Raw genomic sequence first — 23862 nt, forward strand, 5'->3', positions numbered from 1 at the left:
AAGCAGTATGGCAAAAGAAAATTTATTCATTAATTATTATTAGTAATCATTTTTAATAACAATGCACCAGGAAGCCAGTTTTTTTGCACACCTAAAAAAGGCAACATTGCTCTCTCTCGGTCACGCACGCACGCACACACACGACTGACAGATGTAGTATGTGCACACACACACACACACAAATACTCTCACTTCCACAAGCACACAACACACTCACTCTCACTCTCACACACAGCTCTCCTCTCTCTGAAGTCTCTGTATATCAAATGCTGTTCTATTTCATTTTTATTTCTTCTGAATGTCCGCAGATTGTAGAGTAGAAACCCTGACTGCACCTCTGGTGGCCGCGCTGGTCTCAAAATCATCATAGTGGGCAGCGGGGTTTGGGGTGGTGTGTGTGTGTGTGACAAGGCCTTTAGGTTAAAACTCCACACCCCTCCCTACCCCATCAAACAAAAACAAAAACAAATAAACACATATATACAGTCACACTCAAACACACGCACTCTCTCTCACACACACACATACACGGCGCACACACACACGCACACACACAACACAATTGCTGCCCTGCTCACAGTTTATGAACCTCAGAATGACATTTGGGGGAGGGGGGTCAGGTGGGGGCGTATCATCATGTATGCACGCCACGCGCGCATGAGGAAACTAACACTTGTAGCAGTTCATTCACAATAAATTATACCGTGTTCTAAAAAGAAAAGGAAAACGACAACTGAAAAAAAGAGAGAAACAAAAAACAGAACTTTAAGAGCTTTGAAACGAGATTTTCTTTCTAGTCATGCTCAAATCTAGGTGGGTGGAGGAAGACAGGCTGTGTGTGGGTGGGGGGGTAATGATGATGAAGATGATGATGATGGGCCTGTAAGCACTTGGTCCCTCTTGGCTAAAGTTCGTCCACCCAGAGAAGTCCTGATGTCCTCGGGAACTTCCTGTCTCCAACGTCGTCGCCTGAAGGGGAGTCTGGGAAATGCAGTCCGGACAGAGTAGTCATCTTAATGATTTCAGTCTTTCATCAACCATTTCAAAGACTCATTTGGTTATGCGTCATGGAGGGAGGGAATAAGAAAAAAACGAAACAAACAAAAGACAATCAGGCAAGTGTTGACACGGCTCCTCACGCGGTCAGTCCTCACACAAGAGTAACGCAGTTCTCACTGAAAAACAGCAAAACTAAAATGGGGGGGTTGGTTGGGGTTGGGGTATGGGTGCGTAGTAGTGTTCAAAAGATAGCTATGGGACTGGGCCATGTGCATCTGTCTGTCTCTCCTTTAGTCATGTCATTCAGTCTGTCAGTCATTCTGGTGCAGCACATTTCCTGTCGTCTCGTCCTCGCACCTCCCCCAGTCTCTAAGGCTCCTGAGACTGAAGGGGACCTCAACGGCCCCCCAGAGGAGGGAGAGAGCGAGGGATGAAGGAGAAAGAAAGAAAAAAAGAAACATGGCCGTACAGAGGGGATACAGACCACCCAGCAGTGCCCCATTTCATTTAAAAGAAAACAAAAAAAAAAGATAGAAGGAAGAGGAAAAATAAACGAGTGCATCACCTCTTCCCCCCCCTGCTTCACACGCTGGGTTCTGATCAGCTCAAAAGAGGTCTCAGGGTTTCGAGTTTGGGGTTCGAGGGGAGAGGGGGAGGGCCACGGTTATTTTCATATTTATTTCTTAATTTCCTGTATCCTTTACAGAGTCAAGTCAGTCAATAAGATGGAGGGTGGGCGCGAGGAACAGGGTAAAACCAGAGATAGTAAGATTCTATCCTCTTCCTGTATTGTCTCTGGTAAAACCTGGTGGGGTGTTGGGGATAGACGAGGGGTGTTGGGGTTCATAAGGGGCCTCTCTCAGTAGGTCTCTGAGTCCGAGTCGTTGAGCTCGTCGTCGGGCGCCAGCAGGCCGTCCTCCCCGCGGTGGCCCAGGCTGTTGAAGCTGCAGTAGGACGCGTGCTCCGAGCGCAGCGCCGGCAGCGGGTCGAAGGTCACCGCCTTGGAGGGCGACGAGGGGTAGTGGTGGTTGATGGCGCTGTAGGTCAGGCCGGGCACGGCGCCCATGCTGCCCGGCGACACGGGCATCATGGTGGCCAGGATCAGCGCCAGGCAGTCCGCCACGTCCTTGTTGGGCGCGCACGCCAGCGCCGGGGTGTAACCTGGCAGCAGGGTTAGGGACAGACACATTTTACTTCTTTATTTGGATTGACAGATATACATTTATCATGGCACTATCCAAATTTGGCTTAAAACACACACACACACACAGGGTTAATTCAACTCCTCTTTGTAATGTTCCACGATGCGTAGCCCCATAAAGTATGCTGTTCCACCAGTGGAACGCTGTCATTGAAAAGTTACCATACCATACTATGTATTAAGTTCATTGTGTCTAACTGTTTAACTTAAACACTTAGGGTTTTCTTTTGCCTTAAGACATGTAGAAGTTTTTATCTTTTACCTGACATGTTTCGACGGTGTTACTTCTGTCTTCATCAACAAAATCAGCTGTTTTTAAAGCACGTCACTCATCATCATCACAGTGACCCTCTGATGAAGACGGAAGTAACACCGTCGAAACATGTCAGGTAAAACATAAAAACTTTTACATGTCTTAAGGCAAAAGAAAACACTAAGTGTTTAAATACCATACCATAGTACTAAGCTTTAACAGAGCCTTTAGTAATGCACTATGACTTTGCCATTGCCATTCTGGTAACAGCAAATTTATAACACTGTGTCTTAATGGGATACTGTGCAGGAAATGGTCAAAAAAGGTACTGCAACTATGCTGCTCATTGAAACTGGGCTGTCTATTGCCATTAAACATTTTCTAGTGTGGTCCAAGTACAGTCATTTCTGCAGCTAAAAATGGCTATTTTTAGAAATTCAAAATGGCGGACCATGGAGAAGATCTCCCTTTTCATGTATGAAAAGTGCAATTTTTCCAGTCATAGTGAATACTTAGAATTTGATGGTGGTGGTAAGTCATGAAAAAGGTAACATTAGTGAATGGGCAGCATGAATTCTGGAAATAAACAACTAGAAATCTCACACAGTGTCCCTTTAATGGGTTAATAACTGAAAGGTTCATTCCTTTCAATAACCCTTGTAGGCAGGGCTGCGGACAGGTTTGGCTGGGCCCAGGACAAATGGTTCATTCATGTGCTCTGGGAATTATGGTAAATGCCGACATGGGAAGCACACATGAACCCTTGTGGTATTCTCCACCGGACAACTCGTAGAAAATTGTGATGTATGAATTGCCGAGACTGGGTAAAATCTACTTCCCAGAGCACATGAAAGGCGCAAAAGTCACCTGCTAGGCCTCCCTGCCGGCGTCCCTGCTTGCAGATTTCAATTAATTACACTGTACAAATAATGTTATCAGAAAGGAATTTTGACAGCCAAACCAATCTATGCTCAAGTTAACAGCCAAGAGACACTAACTAACAGTACATGTACATGTACAAGGGAGTGTGTTCTTACCGTTCTTGCCCACAGTAATTAAGATTATGTACAGTGTGTGTCTGTGCCTTAATCATTGTGTGTGTGTGTGTATGTGTGTGTGTGTGTGTACCGTTCTCGCCCACTGGCAAGGACACTGGCACCCTTGCCCACAGTAATTATTAAGCTTGTGTACAGTGTGTGTGTGTGTGTGTGTGTGTGTGTGTGTGTGTGTGTGTGTGTGTGTACCGTTCTCGTCCACTGCTAGGACACTGGCTCCCTTTCCCAGCAGTTCCTGCACCACCACAGTCAGCCCGTTCCTGGCTGCCACATGCAGTGGCCTGTAGGAGATAGGTCATAGGTCATAGGCCAAATATGCAACAACATCAAAGAAGTGACAGAATTTAGTGACGACAAAATGAAAAAGAAAGGCTCTTACGTCTGTAGTGCTGCGTTTGTTGAGTTGATGAGATTCCGGTCTGTGATTTTTTCCAGAATCAACAAGGCACTGGTTTCATGCCCCTGTATTAGACAGAACAACATTTGTGGAGTGTCACTAATGCACTGCGTGTGGTGGTGGTGGTGTGTGTGTGTGTGTGTGTATGTGTATGTGTATGTGTGTACAATCCATGGCTCCTGAAAACTAGATAGGTCGTGTGAGAGGAAATTGGGAGTCAGTGCAGTTACGTGGAGGAACAACAACAACAAAAACACACACATTACATTTACTCGGGTTTAAATCTGCCCTTGATGATGTAGGGACATTTGGGAAATGTGTGTCAACCAAAGTAAATAGATAGAGCTGACTCTACTGTAATGTCTCGCTTGCCTTTAACCCCACTTACTGATGCTGCTAAGAGCGCATAAGCATTATCTGTGTGTGTGTGTGTGCGTGTGCGTGTCTGTACCTTGCTGCAGGCCAGGTGCAGGGCTGTGTTCTTGTTGCCGTCCTGTAGCGTGAGGTCCGCCTTGGCGCTGCTTACCAGTACCTCTGCAAAACAAGACAGCAACACACCCATCAGCCACACTTTCCCCCAGCCCTTGGATTTGCATTGGTTTAGCTTCATAACAAACCAAACTTTAACAAAATTCTACTTCCTACTAGGGGTGTAAATCACAGCCTTCATGACGATACGATACAGTATTGATTACTTAAATCAGGGATTCCATTTTTTTGGGATGTTGAACGGGGAAAAGTCCCCCAAAAGTTGTTGTGGCTAGGCTGACAGCAGGGAAACCTTATAATTTTCTCCACGGAGAAAACAGAAATTGAATTCAATACCCACCTCCGTGGAGAAAATTATACAATTTCCCTGCTGTCAGCCTAGCCACAACAACTTTTGGGGGACTTTTACCCATTCAACATCCCAATTGGAATTAAAAAATGACCTTTGAATTGCACTTTTGTGAGGTATTGAATTCAATTTCTGTCTTATTCAAATTCATCGAAGCATGAGGCCACGAGCACAGGTCAAGGATGGGAGTTGGGATAATGGACTGTACCCTTTGAGTAGTCCTGAGTCAGGTGAATTTTTTGTATTTTTTAAAGATTTTTTTTTGATCTTATTGACTTTATTTGTGATAGCACAGTGAAGATGGTCACAGGAAGCGAGCAGGGAGAGAGACAGGGAGGGACCAGCAAAGGACCCGGGCCGGGAATCGAACCCCAGTCGGCCGCATGGTGGACGAGTGCCCTACCGTTAGGCCACGGCAGGGCCCCTGAGCCTGGTGACTTACCCACGGCGTTGGTCTGTCCGTTCTCGGCAGCCATCATGAGTGGTGTCTTGCCCATGGCGTCAATGGAGTTGACCTGGGCGTTGTGGCCCAGCAGCAACTGCAGACACTCCACGTGGTCCGTGAAGGCCGCCGCATGCAGAGGAGTCCTGACAGGGGGCAAAGGTCACATGCATTACAACAAAATTAATATTATAATATAACGATCACATCAAGCTGAAAGCTATCACATGCAGGAGGAGTCCTACACAGGTCAAAGGTAATATGCTCCATCAAAACACATAAAACACATTAAGATAATAGTAACTAGAAATGCACTGAGAGAGTGCAGACCGCCGCCAAGGAAGCTGTTTGATAGAACATTTGACTATGTTGCACCCTAATTTTTTTTCAAGTCTTTCTGCCTTGTTTTTGTGGAGTGAGAAACTGGAATGTCAAAACGTGACCGAAAACATAACCTCCTTGGCGGAGGTACCATAACTGACACTACTACCACTACTAACAACAATACTTTAAAATATAATAATAATGATTAACAAAATATTAAAGCAAAATACAAAAGCAATTGTACAAATAAAACCCCCAAAAATGTTGCATTTAACATTTTGCCTTTATACTGTTGAAATGTTGGATCCGAGATTCATTTGCTGGACACATGCTGGACGCCCCAGACAAGGTTCATGCAATTGTGGTCAGACGCTTTGACTGTGCCATTATTCAGTGTCATCCTGGCGCACCACAGACAAAACTGTGCGATCACTGATGTTCAATTATTCACAGCCCTACTCAGATCACTGGCTTCTTGTGTAAACAATATCACTGAAGGCGGTGGATCAAAACAGGTTGCTAAAGCTCTGCGCTCTTCAGGTCAGGTGGTCAAAAGAGGCCAAAAAAGCAGGAAAACATACAGAACAAATTGTGTGTTACTATGTTGTATGTAGTTTTTGGTGTTGACAGTGCCTGTACACTGCATCATTTTAAAGTTGGAAAATTACTTGCAAAAAACGCTAAATGCCCTCAATTTTTGGGAAAAGGTACTGTCAGCCCATAAATATCTCTGAAGCACATAAAATCATTGCATGAATTTCATGTAAAAGCTAAGACCCTCATTAATATTTGGGTAGCAGTTGCTAATGTTAAATCCTTCAGAAGGACAGCCTATCAGAAACTAGCAGACTGGAAAACCTGTGGTAACATGAAAAAATGTTGAAATGGTGGTAGCAATGTGGATACCGCAGGGGTAGTAGTCAGCTCACCTGGATTTGGAGTCTGTGGCATTGACGATAGAGGGTCCGAGCGTGTCGATGAGCATCTCCGCCGCTCCCTCGTTATCGTTTATACTGCAGACACACACACAGGGGGATACTCATCAGGGAACAGTGCAGGTGCTCAGTCACACACCTAATCTTGATCCATCTGACAAAGTAAGAGCTTGGCTTTTCTAAGTGAATAAGAACTAGTTTTGCCACCTGTCCTAGTTTTACCTGATTATCCCGTTTTTTAATGGTCTGTCCTGAGGAAAAAATATTTTCTCTTTAATTTAGGAGCACCGTTGCTGAAAAGCAAAGGTTTGATTGGTTGTCAATTGAATTGAGTTGGTTGTCGATTGAATTGGGTTGGGTTGGCCGCAGCAGATTAAGACTTGGCTGATATGGACTTATTTGTTGGGTCAATAAATAATGAAAAAAAATTAAAAACATTTCTAGCAGGAATCATTTTTACAGTTCTTTGGCGCCATGAGTGACTCAGCTAAAACAGACCGTGACTCATCATAATACCGCTAAAGGCTAAGCTAGCTGACGGCCACAAAATCTTCTAATCGATAGCAAACCTTTAACAGATGGCTACAGAATGTGTGCAGGTCCTCCTCTCCTCTGGGTCATTAAATCAGATAAAATCACACATACCCTGAGAGTATGCGCATACACACAGTCTCTCAATCTCTCCCTCTACTTCACCCGCACCCACACACTAGCCAGGCTGTGCCCTCCTAGTGACGCAACACTTTCAGCGTTGCAACTAGTCAGGTCAAGAGCAATGCAAGTGCTTTCTGGGTTCCCGCAAATACGGGAACTCTTCCCATTTTGTCAATAAGCAAACAACCATAAGCAAACCAAGGGAGGCAGGTCAACCATGCCGTTTGGGAAACGTTAATAGCTATGCTCTTGGTCAGACCAAGTCTCGAAGGGATATGAACGTCGATGATAATCAGGCTACCCACGCACAGTCTCTGTCTCTCACACAATCACACACACGGCCACTCTCTTCCTTGTTGTCTTACACAGCACAGTGCAGGGGACTGAAGGAGTTGCCCTCCATCTTGTGGAAGACGTCCTGCTCCAGAAGCATCTCCACACACGTGTCATGGCCTACAGAGAGGAGGGGAGAGGAGGGGAGAGGATGGGTGAGGAGAGGATAGAGGAGAGGAGAGAGGTCAGGAGAGGGGAGGAGAGATGATAACAGTGAAGGAGAGGAGAGGACATGACATCATTTCATTCAGATGTGAATGAACTCTACAAAGAAGTACAGCTGATGTGTTCATACACAGACATTGATGGCACACAGACATACAGCGTCATGGCTCAGGTAGCTAACAAGGGGAGACGGGTTTCCCCATCCTTTCCCCATATCTCACACCCTTCACTGCTTCGCTCAGCTGTCCTGTCTGAAATTAAGAAAAGGTGAACAAATATTCGCACACCGTAAAAGCTGCCTTGTCATGATTTTAATGTGAAAAATGGCACATCGTTTCGACCGGCAAGGTCTTCGTCAGTTGTCCTGTCTGAAATGAATGCATAAAAGCCCTCCAAACTTTTCCAACCTTTTTTTCAACAAACGTTTCCTTGACCTCATCGCTAAACTGTCAATGCCCCCTCAGAATTACAAAATGTTAATAAACAAATATCACAATTAATCAACAAAATGATTATTGTTATTATTATGAAGGTACCGTTGTAGCAGGCCCAGTGCAGCGGCGTGTACCCGCGGTTGTCGGTGACGAGGGGGATGGTGTCGAGGGCCTGTGCGGCCTGCAGCAGCCCGCCCAGCACGCCGATGTGGCCGCAGGAGGCCGCCAGGTGCAGCGCAGAGCGCCCCCTGCAGTCACGCACCAGCAACGACGCCTGGTGCTGAAGCAGAGCCTCCACGCACGCCTCGTGGCCCGTCACCGCCTGCACACACACACACAAACACACACACACCAGACATGTGAGCACAGGCACATGCATACACGGACACACACATATGGCTGCATGCACACAATCTACTTTATTTATGTCTGCAATGCATAATTATTGTTCAATAAGGACATAAATGTTAATATATACAACATTGCCCAGGCATGATGCACCAATATGTGGCGATCATTCAAACAGCAGATTTAAGGCTACACTTGGAGGACAGTTGAAGGTGTCTCTTTTGCGTGTGTTTCAGGGATTTTCTCACCCTGCAGTGGAGAGTCGTCCTATGTGTGTGTGTGTGTGTGTGTGTGTGTGTGTGTGTGTGTGTGTGTGTGTGTGTGTGTGTGTAGACTGTTAGTGCTAATCCTGTCCTGTCTGTGTGTGTGTGTGTGTGTTAGTGCTACTCCACTCACCCCGCACTGTAGGTCCGTGTGTGTGTGTGTGTGTGTGTGTGTGTGTGTGTGTGTGTGTGTGTGTGTGTGTGTGTCTGTCTTAGTGCTACTCCACTCACCCCGCGGTGAAGGGCCGTCCTGCCCCACTTGTCCCGAGCCTCCACGTTGGCCCCCTTGCCCAGCAGAGAGTACACGCAGTCAGTATGGCCACTCAGCACCGACAACATCAGGGGAGTCCTGGAGAGAGACACAGCAGACACACAATATTATCATCATGTGGCTCAGTGATGTTTTTTTTTATTTTGGGCTTAGACGTCAGGTGGTACAGCAACCGCTGGTGCCCATAAATTAATTAGTAATTGGTAGGTATAATTAATGTACTGCACTGGATACGCTTCTAAGATAATCCACTAGAAGCAAAAAAACAAAAACAAAAATGCACTCAGAGAGTGCAGACCTCTGCAAAGGAAGCTGTCTGATGGAACATTTGACTGTTACATCCCAAAAAAATGTCAAGTCTTTCTGCCTTGTTTTTGTGGAGTTAGAAATTGGAATGTCAAAACTCGCCCTGTCCTGCAATAGTGAAGAATTCCTGGATCTGGATCATGATCCGGATTCCCCACCAAAATTTCATCACCCGTTCGTTTTGTCATCAAAATCCAGCAAAATCCGTTCATAACTTTTTGAGTTATCCAGCTGACAGACAGATAGACAGACAAGTAACCCAATGTGACCGAAAACATAACCTCCTTAGCTGAGATAAAAAAGTAATCCATACAATACTGGTGTTAGCCGTCATTGCATCAACCTGCCCTGTGCTACTATTAAAACGTCATAGAGTACACGTCGTCTGTATGGCCACTCATAACAGACGGCATCAGGAGTACCGGAATTCGTCAACAACAGACATTTCAATTACAAGTTGGCGCCAAGCATCACCATGACACGCGCACACAGGGCAAGGGAAGCTTGCAATAAATTTACAACACAACGCAAACAGGCAGTTTACTGCGCTTAAAAGAACAAGGCCGACAGGCGGACAACAGATGCGTCCCTCTATGCCAGTTCCAACTATGCCATTTCCCCCCCCAAACGCCCCCCTGGCCTCCTCCTAGCCTGTCAACGCCCCCCGAGGATGTACTTTTTGTTTATTGGTCATCATGGACTCTCCAAATATTGTGGCAGGCAGCAAGGCAGCAAAATGGCGAGGCATGGCTTTATTTTTTGCAGTTTAGGGTATAATAAGCTTATCATCATTCTTGGATTTGGAAAAGAACCATAGGCTATGATTTGAAATTTCACATAGCCTAGATGAAGTAGGCTAAGTTAAATTACAAATTACCAGACATTTATTAGGCCTAACAACCTTTAGTATCACGCCATTTCAGCATTATGTGCATGTGGGAAAGAATCTAAACATCGACAAATAATAAATAAATAAAACCGTTTGGGTGAATCATGCGCTTATGGGTTGACCCTTTAGGTGAATTATGGACTTTTTTTCAATACCAGCTTCACCGTCAAGGCACAAAGCAGTGAACTTCCGTGCCAGAGTTTATCAAATGCACACGACTGCAAAGCAATTACGAAAGACGCGTTCTCTCCTGTACTCTCTCTGAGCGCAACGAAAAGCACCATTGCCCTTCCAAATGGCAGTTGGTTTGATTTTTTAAACTCACTGCATTTTTTTAAAAACACGCATTTTGTGCATTAATAACGTGAAACTCAATTACCCAGAATGCTGCACGTGAGCTCTCTACCCGGGTGATTCTGGAAAACAAACATGGCGGCAACTCGCTTTACTACCTTAATAATGTGTTAATCCGACGCTACATTTCTTAACTGATGAAAATCGAAGGCAGAAATCAACATTGTAGTGTCTAAATATGAGGTCGATTGGTCTATTTGTGGCGTACATCACGATCGGCTGAGTTGTTGGCCTCACGTTTGTCAGTTAGCCTGTGGCTAGGCTACTTTTCGCCAACGTTAGCATCCGGTTTAGTATAGAAAGGCTATGCTTGCACGCATTCGCTCCGGTCCAAAATGGCAAGTCTGCCGCCTTGTGGCCACAGGAAGGATCAATTTAAAGAAAGCGTTTCAGACGGACAACAATTTAATGAAAGCGTTTCAGACGGACAACAATTTAATGAAAGCGTTTCAGACGGACGGACGGACAGACAGACCCTGTTATAGAGATTCTGGACGCATCTAAAAAGAAAAGAAACACACACACACACAGCGTACATGCAGATAAACACAAATAACTCAAATTAGTGAAATCTATACACTTCATCCAGTCTCCCTCCCTCACACACGAACACACACGCACACACACACACACTTACTGTCCACTTCCATCCTGGATGTCCACAGCGGTCTGCAGATCAGCACTGCCGATGAGCAGACGCAGACACTCAGAGTGGCCGTTCATAGCTGTGGAGGTTGACAGACAGACAGACAGACAGACAGAGAAGAGTTAGACCGTTTTTTACACATAGCAATCATCCTGGGCTTTTTGTGGGCTGCATTTCTGTGGTGGTGATGGTGAAGTGAAAATGGCCTTGCCGCACGAACGCCCCTGACAACAACAACAGCAGCTACATGAAGCCCTGGAGGCCTCGTTGGACTATTTCAAACAAGCAGCGACACCTGTTAAACCACCCGCGAGCCGTGAGCTAGCCCGGGGCCTAAACAGTCCCTGCAGCAGGCAGAGCGAAGGACGACTAAGCTGACTGGGTACACGCCGTCCTCAATGAGGCAAGCTGCGACTTGAGCAGGGCCTCCACAGAACTAATAAGGAAAGCACAGCTCTCTGCTCTGATCAGGCATCCAGGGGACAAGCACTGCGCTGGTTCAGAAGACACAGTGTGCACTTTTTGAGGGGCTAAATGTGTACATTACGGTCTGTGTGTGTGTGTGTGTGTGTGTGTGTACGTGCGTGCACGTGCTACCCCTCACTAGCTGCTTGTATGGGAAACGCCTTCTGCATATCGTTCTTTTAATTTTTTTTTAAAGCCCAACTGGGAAACTCAAACTTCCATTGTCATTGTGACACAGCACTCCAGAGCACACAAGTATTCACTACACACAACGAAATTGAATTTATGCCTCACCCTTGCAAGGGGGCAGCCCCCAATGGCGCCCCAAGGGAGCAGTGCGGTGGGACGGCACCATGGTCAGGGTACCTCAGTCATGGAGGAGGATGGGGTAGAGCACTGGTCAATTACTCCCCCCACCAACCTGGCGGGTCGGGAGTCGAACCAGTAACCTTCTTGACCACTATGGAGGAACTCTAATGTATGTGTGTGTGTGTGTGTTGTTACCGGCTGCGTGGATGGGCGTCCTCTTCTGTGTGTAGTCCTTGACCAGTATGGAGGCCCCCTGGTTGATGAGCACGTCCACGCACTCCACGTGGCCCTTGAGGGCCGCCAGCACCAGCGGCGTGTGGCCCAGAGCCGTGCGCACGTCCAGGTCCAGCAGAGACTGCACCAAGACCTCCAGGGCCTGGTGGTGACCGTGGTATGCCTGAGGACATATTCACACACACATATTTAGTGACACACACACATATATACACCATACATACACACACACACAAATACACACACACACACACACGCACGCGCACGCGCACGCACACGCACACGCACACGCACACGCACACGCACACGCACACGCACACACACACACACACACACACTGCAGCATGGGTACTTCTGTGGTGTTGTGCAGTGCTTACCGCTAAGTGCAAGGGGCTGATGGGAGCTCGGCCATCTGTGTCGCTCAGGATGTCTGTTCCTGACGTCTCCATCAGCTGCAAGCACACACACACACACACACACATCATCATTATTATAACTATCGTCATCATTATTATCATCACCATCACATCATTATCATTAGAATTATTATTATTAACTGAGTGGTTTTATCTGTTGACATGAAAACGACCAGTGATGGGCAAAACAGATTAATTAGTTACAATCCAGTTCCACATATTCCAAATGACTTGGTTTGACTTGTTCAATTCAGACAGGTGATTGGCTGGTTGAATGATCACCTGGTTGAATTGGACAGGTAATAGTGAAAATAGTGAAAGATGTGGCCCTACCACAACCCACGACCACGACCCGACCCAACCAATGACAAAATCCTCAGCTCAACACTGAGGAACACTTCAACAGATAGCTGACACATTAATATGAAAAAATGTTCTCAGTGTAGACACTACAAAACAGCGTCTGGAGAAAAGTGATGATTCATGGCAACATAGTACACGATCGCGGTTATGACAGAGTCTGGCCACAAGGGGGCAGCCCCGGCTCAAGGCCTTCAAGCTGCAGCCAGCCTGGTAAAGTGGAGCTCCACAGACACAGCGGGTTGGCAGGTAAGCTCCTATTCAGTTTTAATGAGATATAAGATATTTAGGCAGGCATGCAAAGGGAATGGATAGTGATGAGGTGAAGAGAGTGGCATATGGTGAGTGTGAGTGTGAGTGAGTGAGTGAGTGCAAGAGCGAGGGAGGGAGTGCGAGTGCGAGAGCGAGCGAGTGAGTGAGAGAGCGAGTGAGTGAGAGAGCGAGTGAGTGAGAGAGCGTGCGAGCGAGAGAGCGAGAGAGCGAGAGAGAGAGCGGAAAGCGGTGAAAGTCAGGAAGTATTCATGGGATGTGTGCGTTTTAGGGGGAAAACTGTCAAACTTACCACATCCAGCGGTGTTTCACTGGCAATCTATAAGACAGAAAGGAAAGGAATTGGGCATCATTTCTGTCTTCCATGCAAGCACCAACAAGGTGTACAGGCATACCACCCAAAATCAAATCAAGTACAGTCATACACATGAGAGGAGGCACACGTACACAGATGCACACACACTCTTTGCTTTGGTGATCCATTTGCGGAGGAGTAAGCGCTCTCTCTTGCTCACACACACACACACGCGCACACACACACAAAGCACACACACACGCGCGCACACACACAAAATGTTGGTGTTGGACTGACCAGTTCAAGGCAGAGGCGGTGTCCATATGCTGAGGCGTAGTGCACTGCGTTGTAGCCCTGCTTGTCCCGGATAGCGGCGTTCGCATCCTTCCTTAGCAGGTACTCCAGACATCTGGACAGGAGCGACAAGATACACACATTATTAACACACGCACAAGCACACGCACACACCAACTGTTCCAGTCATTTGAATTGGGAGGCAAGGCAACACACACAACGTGGGTGGGGAAGCAAAGAATATACCATAGAAATAGCATAGCATAGCATAGAAATACACCAGTCCTAGCGCACACACGCACACAATACTTACTTGCCGTCGGTGTCGGAGGCTGCGGCGTAGTGCAGTGGCGTGCAGCCCCTCTCGTCCAGGTCATTGACGCTGGCCCCCGAGCCCACCAGGGCAAACAGGCACTGATAGTTACAGTTGGCCGCCGCATAGTGCAGAGGCGTCCTACAGCACACACACACACACACACACACACACACACACACACACACACACACACACACACACACAATATTTACTTTCACTGGAGGTGGCACAACTTACCCCCCCACTTACAGGCAAGAAGAGATGGACATGCACACAGGTGATTTTAAACAAATTGTACTTTTACAAAATTGCAATGTATGAATTGTCATCGCGGTACATTCAATATACAGTACACACACTTTGCACGCCATAACAGAGAGAGTGAGTGAGATGAGAAAAAGGAGAGAGAGAGAGAGAGAGAGAGAGAGAGAGAGAGAGAGAGAGAGAGAGAGAGAGAGAGAGAGAGGGAGAGAGAGAGGGAGAGAGAGAGCGAGCGAGGGAGAGGGAGAGAGCGAGAGAGAGAGAGAGCGAGAGAGAGAGCGCGAGAGAGAGAGGTTAGGTTTGCCACAGTGCGTAAAGCGTGACCTGAACCCACCTCCCAAACCTGTCCTTCCTGTTGAAGTCGGCTCCGGTGTTGAGCAAGAGATTTAAGCACTCCAGGTTCCTGAGGGACACAGGCAGGATGCAGAGGGTTAAAAGCAGAGGAAAATATGAGAGGAAGAGAGGTAACACAAGCTAAACGTGTGTGTGTGTGTGTGTGACGTGTCTGTGTCTGTGTGTGTGTGTGTGTGTGTGTGTGTGTCTGTGTGTGTGTCTGTGTGTGTGTCTGTGTGTGTGTCTGTGTGTGTGTCTGTGTGTGTGTCTGTGTGTGTGTGTGTGTGTGCGTGCGTGCGTGCACGTGTATGAGCAACTGCTGTCTGGGAGAGGGAGCAAAGGGCCGGAGTTATTTCGTTGTTGGTTGCCTCGTCGAGATAAGCTACCAATAGGCTTTTAACACAGCGTAAGCTCAAACCCTCCTCCTAACCTTAACGGTAGGGACACATAGGAGGCGAAGCAAGCGAAGCGAAGAGAGGCGAAATCCAACCGTCATCAGGTCGTCGCAGCGAATCAAATGGAATGGAACAGTTATGTTGTTGATTTGATTGGGCGGCGGCAGGCGAATTCGCTCCTCATTTGCATAACATTAAACTTTCTTTAATAATTTTGCTTCGCTTCACTCCTGTTCGCTTGCTTTCGCTTGCCTTCGCCTCTCTCATAGGAATGAATGGCAAAGTTCGCAAATTCGCGTGTATGTGTCCCTACCGTAGCCCCAAGAGGGTCTATTGTTGTGCGTTGCAATGGCTTTGCAGCTCTACTCGACAGGTAGCTCATATCGACACGAAAGGAAATGGAGTGGAGGGCATTGTGGGAAGGAATCAGAGGTCAGAGGTGAAGACGACTCACCCCCCTGCGGCTGCCGCGTGCAAACACGTCCTCCCAAAGTCGTCTGGGGTGTCTATGTCGAAATCTGAAGACACAGTTAATGAAGAGTAAAATCATATCCCACAATCCCACTGTTCTATGGTGACAGTCATTTTACATTTGATGTTTTTCCTGATCAATCAAGGAAGATTCACATTATTTTAACCTGAAAATGCAAGAAAGTCCAAATTTGCAGATTTATTTAACATGTTTTTGGGACTATTTCAAAATAAAGGGAAAGTGATGCTACATCTCCCATCATGCTTTGGTACTCACTGGGCGATAGGAGCTTCCTGCAGCAGTCTGAGAAGCCGCTGAGAGCCGCCAGGTGCAGGGGGAACATGCCGTAGATACCCCGCCTACAGACACAGACGGACAGGAATAACAACCAATCACAGAGTGTTACCGAATTACCAGCTACATCGAGCAACCAATGAGAGTGTGCAAGGGGAAGATGCCCGGCCTACAGACTGACTGACTGACTGACAGACAGACAGACAGACAGAGCAACCAATCAGTGTGTGAGTGAATTACAGGCTAAATCAAGCAACCAATGACAGCGTGTGAGTGTCTGGCTACATGAAGTAGCCACTAAGAGTGAAAATAATTAACAGCATCAGCAACATTAAAATGTCAGGGATGTCAACGAATGGAGGAGTGAGAGGTACTAGCTACATGATCCATATTAAAATTCCAAGAGATGTCATCAAGTTGTGCCATGTCCCCATTACGCTTCAAGGCTTCCCACACTTCTCCAAATACGTGTGAGCGCGTGTATGTACGTGTGGGTACATGTCTATGTGTGTACTATACTCATATGGGGTGTTTATATATACACAAAGCTGGAATGAAGACTTAAATCACATATTTTTTTTTATTAACAACTCAATTATCAACTATAATTTTCAGTGTAGCAGTGTAACTGAGAAAACATTAAAAACATTGAGAGTTTTTTATCTATTTGCCAGGGCTAGCCAAGTCATTAACAATACTGACGTGGCTCTCTTGCTGGGAACAAGACTGATGGACTGACACAGAGATACTGACCGTGCCAACATTTCACTTAAATCTCAGACCGGGTGTCAAGTATTACACTCGTTCCCTAAATTGGCCAACTTTAGCAGGGAGTGCAGGAAGTGCATATATTGCACCGATGAATAAGATGCTTCAACCTCAGTGTGCATTTTTATAGTGGCAACAAAAAATGCACTCCATTCTATTCTATTCTAGTGTATGTGTGTGTGTGTGTGTGTGTGTGTGTGTGTGTGTGTGTGTGTGAGAGAGAGACCAATGCATGTGTGGTGGTACTCAAGAGTGTGCTTAGGACTGGGTACCGAAATTCAATTCTTTGATGGAACCGAATTAAAAGCTAAGGTTCTACTTGGAATCGAAACGTGCCTTGTCTGTCGGTTCCACGTTTCGGTTCCTGAAGTCTGACTGTCAGAGCCATCAAATGTGTGTTTAAGCACGCGGCCACAAGTGTCACAAACTGACCACGCTCCTCCTCTTCCCGTTTCGCACCTCATTTAAACGATTGATAAGACAGCTGATATTCAACCAGCTGATTGTAGGCCTACTATTGAGAAACAAAAACATGCCGTCGAAAGCGTGGCTATATTTCAGGAAAGTAGATAAGGAAGGAGCGCGCTGCAATAGCCTATCTGCGATAAACTAATAGGCTATCATGCAAGAATGGCAATACATCCAACCTGTTCAAACACCTGCTCTTGCATTCGATTAACTTGCGTGCGGAGTTGCAGCATCTTTACAACGGCACCGTCAACCTCAACTATGCTATACCGTCAACCTCAACCATGACCTCGACTCTTCAGGAAGATGTCTCTGACTCCTTGGAAACATGTTTTTCCATGAAAAGAGCTAACTTAGAAAGAACTGGTCTTGTGTTGGGGACGCACAAATGTAGCCTATTTAGACCGTCGGTTTAATTCGAGGGAACAAAGAACACAGCGAGAAAAAAAGATTTCCTCTCTATCCGGCTGGATAATAACGCCATTGTTTAGGCTTGAAGTAGCGGCCGCTTAAGGTTAAATAACTGTGGATTGAAATAACATAAAAACGTGCCGTAAAAAACTGTAAAAAGCTAAGAATCTCAGCTTTCGAACAAGCCCTAACACATGTCTGTAGGTCTAGGTTAAGGAGATCGCTGGCTGTTAGGAAAAAATGACGAGATTAAAAAAATGGTTGGAAAGCGCTATTTTTTCACTTGCAACAGCGGCCGCTTACAGTTCAATAACTTTTGAATGAAAGAACATAAAAACGTGCCGTAAAAAACTGTAAAAAGCTAAGAATCTCAGCTTTCGAACAAGCCCTAACACATGTCTGTAGGAGAAGGCGATCGCTGGTTATATATATATTTAGGCCTATATATCGTTTAGATTAGGACTCTTTAGCTTAGATTCACCATGGCGTGAAAGCACAGTGTTGTCGCGGCTACTTGCAGCAGCTGATCATACGGCCCAGTTCTAGTCCCTGTATGGAAATGCGTGCGAGACAGCACCATCGAGACCCCGTCAAGTTTCATGAATAGCCTATTTATGAAGCCTAGTTGTGTTCGAACAGTTCTGCAGTACCTAGTAGAAAAGCCCCAGCTGTCGACAGACTGGGTAGCGTAGGCTACATTAAAAAATCATGTCAGGCACGCTTGACATAGGATTGGTACCAGAAGTGAAGTTGCACCGTACAGCAGAACAATTTTAATCAGACATGAGTACATTTATCAGTATCAAAACCGTTTAATATACTTGCCAAACCATGCCGAGAGGACAACTTGCAGCATGCAATTATTCATGAATGCTGTATAGAATTAAATGCCTTTAACCCGCCATTGCTTAAGTCACGAGGAGCTCCGCCTTGTGGCAGGCAGGGAAACTCATGATTTACAGACCCGTTACGCCATCTACTGGCCACTTTGGGTAACTGCAGGTTTAATTCAGGGTTTCTAGGAACCGAAAATGGAACCGTTCTGGTACCGGAACCGAAACGAAGGAACCGGAAATGGAACCGGAACCGAAAATTGTCAATCAATACCCAGGCCTAAGAGTGTGCTACTGTATAATTTTACTGTAATGTACAATTATGTGTATAAGGTCTTTGTGTATGTCTCATATTTGTGTATTTATGCCACTTTCATTTCTTTTGGGATTAATAAAAGTACTCTACTCTACTACTCTATTCAAGTAATTGCAGTCACAGTGTAGCGTGAAGTGGCCCAGCCAGTGAGGAGAGTGCCCTGCTGTCCCTAAGGGTTGGCCCTGGGCCCTGTACTGGTGGCAGTGATGGGAGGGTGAAGGTGGACTCCACGCGGCTATCTGCCCCAACCCCGTCCCCCTGTGTTAGGCAGTGATCGTGTAGAGCAGTGGTTCTCAACCTTTTTTGAACAAACGCCCCCTTGGCCTCACCAAAAGCCTCCAGACGCCCCTTTGACCTCACCCTAAGACTGACAACGCCCCCCCTTTCCATTAAAAAATTAAATGGACTGATGCTCCCCAATGACAAATAAGCACCACCTCCTCTCAGCTGTATCCTTCTCAACGTCCCCCTAGAGCTCTCCAACGGCCCCCTGGGGAGCAGTACCGCCCCCGTTGAGAAACACTAGTGTAGAGTGTAGTGGAGTGTAGTGTAACGCCCTAGTAGTGACACTGGAGGCCTCAGGCTTGGCTCTGAGCTCCATGTACTCTGTGTGTACTTGACATGCCGCTTACTCTGCATTTCCCACACGTTGCATACTGCCATTTTTTTGGGTTGTTTTTTGCGATAGCTAGCATTCTTATAGTGTATCTGCTGCACTCTGTAATTCTCCCGACTTCCCCCAACTATATTGCCGTTTACGTCCCTTTTTTTAAGTCTCTTTGGGGAGGCTGCTAAATGCAGTGATGATGGGTGACCTGGATTCACTCGCTCCCAAACCAGTGCCACATATTCCAAATGATCTGGTTTTACCTGTCCAATTCCACCAGGCAATCGCTCTGCTAAACTGGACAGGAAACGCAGGTCATTTGGAAAATGTGGCAGTGGAATTGTAACCAACGAATCCAGTTTGCCCCACACTGCTGCTAAATGTAATGAGTTGTAAGGAACATAATGGTGTCAGTCGAAGATGCGTGGGAGGACTTCACACATTACCATTTAAGTTCTTCTTTCTAAGTCGCTTTTAGATAAAAGGCTCTGCTAAACTCGAGTTGTGAAAACAGTGACGGTGGCTTGGCAGTAGAGGATATGTCGTAAGACTTCCATCTTTTGATTTTCCTTTTCTTTTATCCCCTTTAGCTTGTGCCATAGCAGTTTCAGTCCAAGTCCATGTTGTCTAAGTCACTTTGAATAAAAGTGTTGGAAAGGTTATCGGGTAGTGGGTGTGGAGGATGTGTGGGAGGGCTTAAAATGCTGCTTAAGTCCTACTTCCGCTTTTGGATAAAAGAGTGTGCTACACATAATAAGATGTAAACACCGTCTGCTACACATAATAAGATGTAAACACCGTCTGCTAAAGCGTCTGCTAAATGTAATAAGATGTTGGAAAGGTAACGGAGGCGGCCAGTGGAGGATGTGTGGGAGGGCTTCATGTATTTCTGTTCAAGTTGAAAGCGTGGCATTGTGGAGGGTGTGTGTGTGTGTGTGTGTGTGTGTGTGTGTGTGTGTGTGTGTGTGTGTGTGTGTGTGTGTGTGTGTGTGTGTGTGTGTGTGTGTGTGTGTGTGTGTGTGCCGTGCGTGCGTGCGCTCACTTGGCGGTGTCGGCGCCGTTGGTGATGAGGGTGTTGATGAGCAGCTCGTGGCCGTAGCGTGCCGCGATGTGCAGCGGGGAGTTGCCGTTCTTGTCTTCACAGTCGATCTCCGCCCCTGGAAGAGTTACCGGACAAGTAGTACACAATGTACAGAATCAGTAAGGCTCAAAACCTCTGAGATTTCAAAGTAGAGTAAGACCGTTTCCTGTACAATGAGACTGGAGAGAAGGTTGAAAAGGCATCAAAGTGTCAGGTGTTTTAACTAAAAGAGCGAAGGGGAACATATACACAATGGGACAACTTAAGTGTAAGCAGCAAAGCAAATACAATAATACAATTAACAGTTAAGAGCTATGCAGGACTTTATAAATACATCAATGGTGGAGGTACATACTGCAATTTTGTTTCCATTCAGTTGATCTAATTTGCACAGGCATTTTTTTAGCAGCAGCATTTATACACAGACACATGTACACCTACCCACATATTCACTAACCCACACACACTGAAGTCAACATCAAAACCGCCAGTGCATAAAAATGCTGCCAAACTGCTCATAAGTAACAACACAGGAGTCGGCAGAGACCGGTGTCTGCTGTGATCACAGCCAATGAGCAAACGGCTGTGGCTTAAAGGAGCCAATGAGAGATGACAGATGGCACAGGAGGGGGGTGGGACTCACCGCTCTGAATGACAGCCTGAGATCTGGAAAAGCGTCCATGGATAGCGGCCATGTGGAGAGGGGTTTTGCCGTCTTTACTCTGGGGAAGAGGAAAAGAAGGAAACAGAGAGAATCAAGAACCGATATTGAAACATAAAAATGAAAAGAATCTGCCAAAAGGCGCAGACAGCCTGTACATTAATTAATTCTATGAATTTTATTTTCTGCCTATGGGTGGAATTCATTCACCCAACATGAGTGTAGACACAGATATAGATTTTTTTTTTTTTTTTTTTTTTTTTTTAAAACAAAGGCAATAAATGCCTGTACAGTATAATGAGCATTGTACTGCACGCTTCAAGTCTTGTATGCAGGGCAGGCAAGAAAGAAGTTAAGACGCAAAAAGCCTGCAGAATGATCAGGACAGAGATTACGAAGTGAAGTTCTTCAACTCTTGCCTTGATAACCTGGATAACCACAACACACTCTGAAAGTGTGCAAAAGGCAATGCTTTATAATATCTATACATATTAATTTATACCCTGTATGTATGTTTCATATCCACCCACACACACTGCACATAACCTCACATCATTGAAGCTCCAGGCATCAACATGCAATGTGAATGCATACGAGAGACCAACTGGAAGAATTATGTGTACATGGTTTCTGGTGTTTATGTGGAATGAAAAGTGGAGCAAGAAAACTAGTATAGCTCTCCCCCTTCTGGCATGAGTACATTTAGTTGGACCCAATGCACACACAACACACACACACTTGTGGACACACACATGCACACAGTTTCCCAGAACAGCTCTTTTCCAGAACAGCGTTAGGCCCTTAAAGTCGGTCTTTAACCTCCCTCTCTCTACCACTCCCTCTCTTCTCTTCCTCATCCTTCTTTCCATTTAACCCTCCTTGATAAACTCCCTAGATGCTTTCAATCTCACCCACCCTGAACGATCCCTCTCCCTCTCTTTCTCTCACCCTCATTCCTCTATCTCTCCGTCATCCTCCCTCTCTCTCTCTCCAGCTTCCTCATTCCTCTCTAACCCCCCTGCTGAGCTCCCTAAATGGCTCACCTCGTCTAGTGTCCGCGGCACTTGCACTGATAGCAGTGAAGGTCATTAATAACACAAAGACAGAGAGAGAGGGAGAGTGGGAGGCCAAAGTGCTGCTGCAGCAGCAGGCCTTTAAGTAGCAAGTAGTGCACCCTCACACTTGCTCTGGCTACCACCCCCCGCCCCCATTAAAACTACTGCAGCCCAGTAATGCACTGCGCTACACACCACCACTGCTACTGAGTCTGCTTTGAAGACCAGTAAGATGGGGTTTAAGGTTGAGAACAGAGCCAGTGACCATCAGCACAGATCATAGGAGAAGCAGATGAGATCGGAACAGTAGTAATATTCTTAAAGAAGGGAAGGAACCCACACCAAGGATGACTTCCAAGGTGCAGGCAGTGAAAGAGAGAGAGCGAAAGAAAGAAAGAAAGAAAGAAAGAAAGAAAGAAAGAAAGAAAGAAAGAGAGAGAGAGAGAGAGAGAGAGAGAGAGAGAGAGAGAGAGAGAGAGAAAGAAAGAAAGAAAGAAAGAGAGAGAGAGAAAGAAAGAAAGAGAGAGAGAGAGAGAGAGAGAGAGAGAAAGAGAGAGAGAGAGAAAGAAAGAAAGAAAGAAAGAAAGAAAGAAAGAAAGAGAGAGAGAGAGAGAGAGAGAGAGAGAGAGAAAGAGAGAGAGAGAAAGTGTGAGGTGGGGGTTGAAGTGCACTAGTGCCAAAGTGCTTCAATTGCAGAGGTGCAAATGTATCAGGACATGAGATGCATAAATCAATACATTTAGAACTATATTTAAGGAATAACGGTCGACGAGGTGTCCCGATATCAAGGGAAAAAATGGACGAGGCGGAAGCGTCAAACCAGAGATTCTTTAAGTATATAAACAGCCCGAATGCGCAGTCTGCCAAGTTCTGCCCAATTATCCTTAGAGTAAAAAAGTAATGAAATAATTATGTCTGGAGCACGCAACAACACTTCTTAGTTTCATTTGAAGTGCAATGAGATAAGAGGTCTTTTGAAGTCTTTAAACCCCATATTCATCATAAATAAACCAATACACTCATATAAATACCGCCCAAAATCTCCCAGAAATCCCACCGTGGAAACGCTATCCAAAGTGTAAACATTATCCAGACAGAAGGCAGAGGCACTGTAGCCAGTCATTTACATTAGCTGTTGTTGTCATGGATACCACGCTCCAGCAGCACCATTGAACTTTTGACCAGATCAATGTGTGCTCTGGTCCCATATAGGAAAAAGGGAAAAAAACAATAGCATGCATGGCAAGCCAGCCAATCAGAATGGAGCATTCACTGTTGCCATGGTTTAGGCAAATGTTAATGCAGCATATTGCCATGACAAAATGCTAAACCTGGCGACCAACAGTATACACCATGGGCCGAAAATACAGTGCCCATTTCAAATGCTTATATCTTGGAATGCATAAATGATAGAAAGTAATACATTAATTTGTGGTAAAGCCAACATTTTTCATTTTTGTTCAATTTTCTGTACATCACTCTGTACATGAATTAAAGGTCATAGAGGGGGAGATTTGAATGGACCTTGATAATGTTAAGAAATTTAGTGAAATATTCATGTTCATAGAGCAAGGAGGAGGTAGGTAAGGAAGAAATCAACACTGCACTCCATTTAAACCCATGTTAATTTCCATGATGTTTTGGGCCACCGTTGAAACGTAACGGAAATAAAAATAGACCCTGCACCCATCTAAAAGATATTGGATGTGCGTGAGATCTGACTGGCATAGACCAAAGAGGGACATATATGAACGAACCTTGATAAAGTTAAGAATTATAATGAAATATTGGTATTCATAGACCAAAGACGGGGATATATGAACGCACCTTGATAACGTTAA

The 23862-nt window shown here is 45.8% G+C and overlaps 1 protein-coding gene across 2 annotated transcripts in view; it reads right to left on the bottom strand.

Annotated features, from left to right (window-relative positions):
- Positions 1 to 6: 6 nt before the first annotated feature.
- LOC134436421 (serine/threonine-protein phosphatase 6 regulatory ankyrin repeat subunit A) overlaps positions 7 to 23862 on the bottom strand; it is a 69729-nt gene continuing 45873 nt past the window's right edge. For both annotated transcript variants that reach the window (XM_063185629.1, XM_063185628.1), the window contains exons 10-29: positions 20949 to 21027; positions 20267 to 20381; positions 15804 to 15886; positions 15510 to 15573; positions 14662 to 14730; positions 14064 to 14204; positions 13754 to 13865; positions 13454 to 13480; positions 12493 to 12567; positions 12077 to 12278; positions 11099 to 11186; positions 8873 to 8990; positions 8133 to 8352; positions 7464 to 7551; positions 6439 to 6522; positions 5186 to 5331; positions 4357 to 4439; positions 3888 to 3970; positions 3698 to 3789; positions 7 to 2160 (exon numbers count right to left, since the gene is read on the bottom strand). In XM_063185629.1, coding sequence (XP_063041699.1) covers positions 1859 to 2160; positions 3698 to 3789; positions 3888 to 3970; positions 4357 to 4439; positions 5186 to 5331; positions 6439 to 6522; positions 7464 to 7551; positions 8133 to 8352; positions 8873 to 8990; positions 11099 to 11186; positions 12077 to 12278; positions 12493 to 12567; positions 13454 to 13480; positions 13754 to 13865; positions 14064 to 14204; positions 14662 to 14730; positions 15510 to 15573; positions 15804 to 15886; positions 20267 to 20381; positions 20949 to 21027 — 2271 coding nt within the window. In that variant the 3' untranslated portion in view covers positions 7 to 1858. The remainder of the gene's footprint in view (positions 2161 to 3697; positions 3790 to 3887; positions 3971 to 4356; positions 4440 to 5185; positions 5332 to 6438; positions 6523 to 7463; positions 7552 to 8132; positions 8353 to 8872; positions 8991 to 11098; positions 11187 to 12076; positions 12279 to 12492; positions 12568 to 13453; positions 13481 to 13753; positions 13866 to 14063; positions 14205 to 14661; positions 14731 to 15509; positions 15574 to 15803; positions 15887 to 20266; positions 20382 to 20948; positions 21028 to 23862) is intronic.

The sequence above is a fragment of the Engraulis encrasicolus genome, chromosome 20 (genome assembly GCF_034702125.1).
Source record: "Engraulis encrasicolus isolate BLACKSEA-1 chromosome 20, IST_EnEncr_1.0, whole genome shotgun sequence".
NCBI lineage: Eukaryota > Metazoa > Chordata > Actinopteri > Clupeiformes > Engraulidae > Engraulis > Engraulis encrasicolus.